Genomic DNA, 6,374 nt, shown 5'->3' on the forward strand with positions numbered 1-6,374 from the left:
AAAAATTTAGACGATTTCTCGATTTGTGTGCGTCATTCTTACACGGGACTATGCTAATTTTCTCTATATCGTTCCAATTTTATCGGATATCCTTGAAGGGGTTTTCTCCATGAGTAGAGTAGACACCAATTTATGAACATAAAATAGAGGGGAAAAAAACATATAATAAATTAATTCATACAATTTTATTTGGTTCATTAATTGTTTGATATTCAATTGAACAAAGGTACAATATTGCATTGATTTTGGAGTAACAATTTGATATAATCTAAATATAGAGTGGATTTTCTCAGTGACTTAACCCCAATTGATGAACATCAAATAGAGAAAAAAAAACCATATAATAAATTAATGGTTTAATTAGTTAAATGGTCCCTTAAAGACATTTTTGGTTTCACATTGGTCCCTTAAAGAAAAAAAGTTTCATCTAAGTCCCTTAAAGATACATCCGTTGATCATAGTGGTCCTTTCCGTTAGTTTTTAACTCTAAATATATATGGTGGACCATTAATATAGATGGTCCACCATAGACCTCATTAATTTTTTAAATTTTAACCGTTTGATTTTTTAAAATAAAAAAACACCATTGGATCTTTTAACTTCTTTGGATCTAATAGTAAACTACCAACACTTAATACTATTTCACTTTTCTTCATCTTCTTCACTCTCCTTCTTCATCATCTTCATTAAACAACCTCATATCTTCAACAACAAACCCAGAAATTTTCTTTATAAAAAAAAAAACAGCAAACCCAGAAAATAAAAAAATAAAAGTAAAAAAATCTCAAATCTTTCCATTGTATTGATATTACTATATGTCTCTTCCATTGAACAAAACAACAATGTCCTCAACAAAAACCTAGGATTGCAACACCCATAATCTTCTTGTCCTCACCCATAATCTTTTTTGTGTATCTGTTTTCCTATTTTGGATACTTCTTGTGCTTGAAAAGATGTGATTTTCGATATTTAGTTGTTTAAAAAAAAGTTATAGATATGGTGTTTTTGATTTTGATTTCACACGAAAGCAAAATAACTAACAATGGACTTGAAGTTACAGATCTGGGTCTTGAAGTTACAGATCTGTTTTTTTTTTTTTCTTTAAGTTTGATAATTGAATTATTTTTAATTTATGTGTGTTTGGATTTTAACTTTTTGGGTTGAAGTGTGTATTTTGAGTTTGTTTGAAGATTTGAAATTTTGTTGTTGAAGTTTATGAAAATTGTTGTTGAAGATGAAGAACAAAATGAAGGTTGAAGATGAAAGAAGGAAAACAAAATTGGATGTTGGTGGTACACCATTAGTTACAGTGGACTTGTGCAAAACTAACGGTTTTTTTTTTAAAATTAACGGAAAGGATCATTATGACTAACGGATTATCTTTAAGGGACTTAGATGAAACTTTTTTTCTTTAAGGGACCAATATGAAACAAAAAATGTCTTTAAGGGACCATTTAACTAATTAAGCCTAAATTAATTTATACAATTTTATTTAGTTTCATCAGCAACAAGCCTCTCCTGCAATATTTTAACTCCCATATACCTGCAGACCAAATTAATAAAAAAATCAAGTACCATAAGATATTTAAATTCTTCATATAAAGTAGCAATTTCAACAATGTAATATGAATATACTAACTATATAATTTACCTTCCAAGCATCATAACAGTAGCTTGAGGATTAGTTCCAGGAGAATAATTAAAAGTAGAACCATCGATTACGCGCAATGCATCGACGCCAAGAACCTTATAATTGCGATCGACAACCCTACCAACTTGGCAACCACCATGATAATGCCATATAGTCATCACAGTGTCTCTACAAAATTGTGCCAAAGAAATTGAAGTCCTATTTGCAGTCATGTTAATTAGACTAGAAGCTGACATGTTATTGTATTTAAATGGAGAAAAAGCCTTTGAATCGATTATTTTTTCAATGATTCTAATGCCTTGTATGCATTTTTCTAAGTCTCTTGGGTCTTGGAAATAGTTAAATGTTACCAAAGGGTTTTCATTTGGATCAGTGTTTCTAAGTTCCAAATGACCCTTTGAAATTGGACCATTTATTTTTTCTAGAATGAATCCACCCTGGAAAGCTTCTTCTTGTAGGCTCTCCATCTTTTCTATTGCTTTTGCTAGGGCTTCTGGGGTCCTTTGCTTTGGTGGCAACTTTGAAAACTGACCAATCTGCATTTGTAATTTGTGACCAATTAAAATTAATTAATTTTGTTACATCAAACTTTTACTTAAAAAAAAATTTGGAGCTTGGATCACGCATTCACACGTGTCACGGTAGGACAGTCCATAAAAATATATAGATCTAATTTAAATTTTAAGATGCACGTACCTTTGGAGAAAACATTCCAAAGTTTTGTTGAGAATCACGGTTGAAGTTTTCACCACTTGCGGCTTCAATGTAGCTGCCGAAGTTGGTAATACCAACGACTTGGATGAGGGATACTTCTGTGGGGGTAGGAGACGGGATAAAAACAGCGTTCATCGGATTATCTTTCATTCCCCGTCCTACCAAAGGTTGATCCAATACTACATCAATATTGTGTTCCCTAAGATGATGGGTTGGTCCAATTCCACTCAACATTAGAAGTTGTGGGCTACCTAGTGCACCAGCTGAAACTATGATCTCACTCTTAGTCCCCTGTTTCAGATATGCCCTATGTTCTAACCCATGAGCATCCTTGAATACAACTCCATATGCAACTGGCCTTGAATTTGATCTCTCTGTTTCATATCATGCACAATGCATTCACAAAATATCATTAATTGGACCAAACCACCAAAATAAATTATCCCATAACTCAATTATATATGGATATCGTATTTTATATATGTAGGTGTCAGAGTTCGAATTCGGGAATCGGGATCTCCCACTTATTCACCCCAAGAGGTGAATTTCTAGCCTAATGGTTTCTTGAACAAAAAAATAGTAAAAAATTATGTTTTTATATAAGAGTATACATCCAGACGATATAAAAAAAAAGTTTTTTTCTTCAAATATTTACTTCTAAAGTGATTTCAAGGATTTGTTGCAGTTGACAATGAATGTATTCACGCCGGTGGTGATCATTGGATATTGATCAGAAGATGTAAATTTCAAGCTTAGAATTTTAGATTTTAAAATTAAAATATGCATTGAAATCTTAACCATCTGATCTCGATCCAATGATAATCGACTCTTTTGATGCATGAAATGAATAATATGATGAATTAATTAAGGATTAGGATGAAAACCTTTAGTAAACAAGATCCTATAAACAGTGGCATGCAAAAGAAGAGTAATTCCATCGGAGTTAGCATATTCCAAAAGATCAGCTGCAGTATGTCTATGACCATTTTGGTCAAAGATTGTACCTCCAACCTTAGTCCCATAAATATGATCAAAAGTATAGCCATTGTAAGGCAATACCCCTGCTTCCAACAATCCATCCCTAACTGCTGATTGAAATTGCAGCACAGGAGGCCGGAACACCACCACCCTCTCCACCCATTTATATGATTCATTCACCAATTTTTCTTCCCAACCAGTTTCTCTGAAAACATCAACCAATGCACACAAAAATATGAAGTATAGATTGTGTAATACTCTCTCCGGTTCTTAATACTGGAGACAATTTATTTTTTAAATTCATTGAAAATTTAATGCATTTCGTTTATATTATACACTGGTGCTAGTCCTGACTATTTGGAGGCCTGGTCTGGACGAAAGTTAAAAATGAACTTCTTAATGAAAAAACACAAATAGTTTATAAAAATAGCAGTGGATTTCAAATTAAAATCCACTACTATTTTTATTTTTTAAATCAACCTCTTTATTTTTTGTAGAGACTCACTACCATGTAATTTTTTTAGGCCCAAAAAAATAGAGGCCTGCATGTGTAGCACAAGTGTTGGGCCGACCTTGTTATACACCATATATGTATATATTAGATTCTCGATGAATTAAAAAATAAATTTTCTCTTAATTATATTAAGGACCAGAACTAGTTTATTTTTTTTGTTACCTTACGTAGCGACGACTTGCACGAGTATAGAATCCAGCATTAATGCAGCTTCCACCACCAAGAACACGAGCTCTTGAATTGATGACACCATCTTCAGAAATAAATCGTTGAGCAGGAGAGGAAAGAGAGGTATCAGATAATGGATCACCAAATGCACTTAAATTTGTTATGTTTGGGTTCCCATAAGGTGATCCACCACGCTCAAGCATCAAAACATTGTGATTTTGTGACAGTGTCGCCGCCAATGGACACCCTGCGGTGCCGCCACCAATTATGATGTAGTCATAGTAGGATGTTCTTGGTGCTGAAGTTGCATCTTGCATAAACTTGTATTTTCTACCTGTTTCTGTATTAATCAGGATTTTAATTAGTTTTATATTTACTATACTAGTAAACAAAATAGTTTCCTGTGTAGTGTTATAGTAAATTGTTTTGTATATAATATAAGCTGTTTTTTACAAATTATCTGAAAGTGCTTATAAAGATAAGCTGAAAACAACTCATGAACATGTTATGAGTTATTTTTATAAGTTCTTTCAAACAGTTTCATAAGTGTTTAAGTCATTAAATAAGTTCAAATAAATTGGTTTCGATAGGCCAAAAACAAGATTTGGCCAGGCTTACGCTTAGGCCCATTTTGGATATAAATTTTAGATTTTCTTGCTTTCTTCTCATTAAGCAAAATAGTTATGCATTCATCCATATTAGTTATTAAAATTATTGTTACCAATTTGACAATCTTAACTTGCTGCAATTAGTTATAAGTTATAACCAAAAGAGAGCTAAACAAAATACATTACTATTACCTTTTTGAGATACACAATGTTTAGGAGAGAAGATAATTCCAGCAAGAGAAAGAAGAATTAGCCTCCAAAACCAAACACCCATTTTAGAGCTTATGACTTATATGAGGAACAATAAGTTCAAATAATGATTAGTCCTTGTGAATGGAATATATGGTGGAGTATGTTTTTGTGAGACATACCAACCCTTCTTGTGATGATTTATATAATGTGCAAAGTCCAACGATACCAGCGGCTATAACTTTGACTAACATAAAGATTACTTACTATTTTTACTTTTTATCGCACAAACTAAAACTAATGCTATCAGTATTTTTTTTATATTTTTGTTGTGTAGAAGAAATACATGTATGACATCAATCGTTAGTTGATCCAATAGTAATTGACGCTTGACTTGATAGGAAGAACCACAGTTCGATTTTCACAACTACGATCGGAAGGAAGCTTGAACCAGATTAAACGATCCAGTAGACCAAATACACATGATGTAAAAAAATTGCATGCCCCACAAAATTCAAGAAAATGCAGATTTTGTGTTGCTTTTATTGCCCCATACTCCTTCATTAATCATTACCTCCCCTGATTTTTTATTATTTTTTTGTACATACCTCCCCTGATTTATTACACCTATTATTAGGAGAGAATTGAGAATGTGCATTTTAACCAGTTTAGTGATTATACATTTATACTCATACAAATGTAGAGAATTGAGAATTTATAATTCAACTCCTTTAATAATATTTCGGATAGCTATAAAATAAGTTAGAAGTGATTCACAAGTCCTAACTCAATTAGTAGAAAAATGTCAAAATATTATAATTGAGGTTTGAATCTCAACTTCTTCACTTAAACGTGAATTTATAATAATTTTATCATTTCGTCCATGTAAAAAAAATAGAAATGATAATATTTATCTAAGACATGATGAAATCAAGGACGGATCCAAGGGTGTGGCATGGGCTGCGGCCCCTCCTTCATTTTGCATTCACTCGCTACCATGGAAGATTAGAGAGACGATACTTAAATAATGACAAAAGCAATTGAACTATATGTAATAATATTTATTAGAATTTGGGAGGTCTATACTTAACCACTACACTTATAAAAGTTATCTATGTCATATCTAGTCAATGTGAGACTTCTAACAATATTAACTTCGAGTAAATCAACTCTTGTAAGCCTCTAATCGATCAAATGGAAAGAGATATTGTGAGAATGGATAGACCTAAAAGATGGTATTTGCATCTGTTTGAGGTTGAGGTTTATACTAATTTCATTTTTTCTCAATAAAAAATAGTTTTTTTTTTGTTCTAGTAGTCTCGTGATTTGAAATTTCACCTTAAAATGAATAAATTGAGTGTTCGGGATTCGAACTCTGGCTCTTGCATAATATATGCGATGTCCCTCCCAACTGAGCTAAAGTCACTTGAACCAATTAGCTAATTCAAAAAGATAAACATCATAAAAGAAGAAGAAAAAAACCAAAGCAAATTCTTCTTATCTGCAAATATTTTCAATTGTCCTCTCTAGTTTTGTTCCGTCCCGTTCTTCT

The 6,374-nt window shown here is 32.2% G+C and overlaps 1 protein-coding gene and 1 non-coding gene across 2 annotated transcripts; both read right to left on the bottom strand.

Annotated features, from left to right (window-relative positions):
• Nucleotides 1-103, bottom strand: LOC123911976. The gene has a single exon (XR_006810834.1). It is a non-coding gene; the product is annotated as a U6 spliceosomal RNA (small nuclear RNA).
• A 1,385-nt stretch (nt 104-1,488) lies between these two features.
• Nucleotides 1,489-4,980, bottom strand: LOC123909106 (protein HOTHEAD-like). Its single transcript, XM_045959882.1, has 6 exons — nt 4,826-4,980; nt 4,020-4,365; nt 3,250-3,548; nt 2,348-2,739; nt 1,652-2,187; nt 1,489-1,543 (listed from the first exon to the last, which is right to left on the bottom strand). The coding sequence occupies exons 1-6, from the start codon at nt 4,905-4,907 to the stop codon at nt 1,489-1,491; spliced, it is 1,710 nt and encodes a 569-aa protein (XP_045815838.1). The 5' UTR covers nt 4,908-4,980.
• Nucleotides 4,981-6,374: the final 1,394 nt, after the last annotated feature.

Source organism: Trifolium pratense, linkage group LG2 (assembly GCF_020283565.1).
Source record: "Trifolium pratense cultivar HEN17-A07 linkage group LG2, ARS_RC_1.1, whole genome shotgun sequence".
Taxonomy (NCBI): Eukaryota; Viridiplantae; Streptophyta; class Magnoliopsida; order Fabales; family Fabaceae; genus Trifolium; species Trifolium pratense.

Bases quoted from the DNA above. Each gene is read 5' to 3' on its own strand.
- LOC123909106 (XM_045959882.1), bottom strand. From the start codon at position 4,907: ATGGGTGTTTGGTTTTGGAGGCTAATTCTTCTTTCTCTTGCTGGAATT. The intron at 4,366-4,825 runs GTAATAGTAATG...TGATTAATACAG, and splicing joins ACATTGTGTATCTCAAAAAG to AAACAGGTAGAAAATACAAG. The intron at 2,740-3,249 runs GTTTTCATCCTA...GATATGAAACAG, and splicing joins TAGGATCTTGTTTACTAAAG to AGAGATCAAATTCAAGGCCA.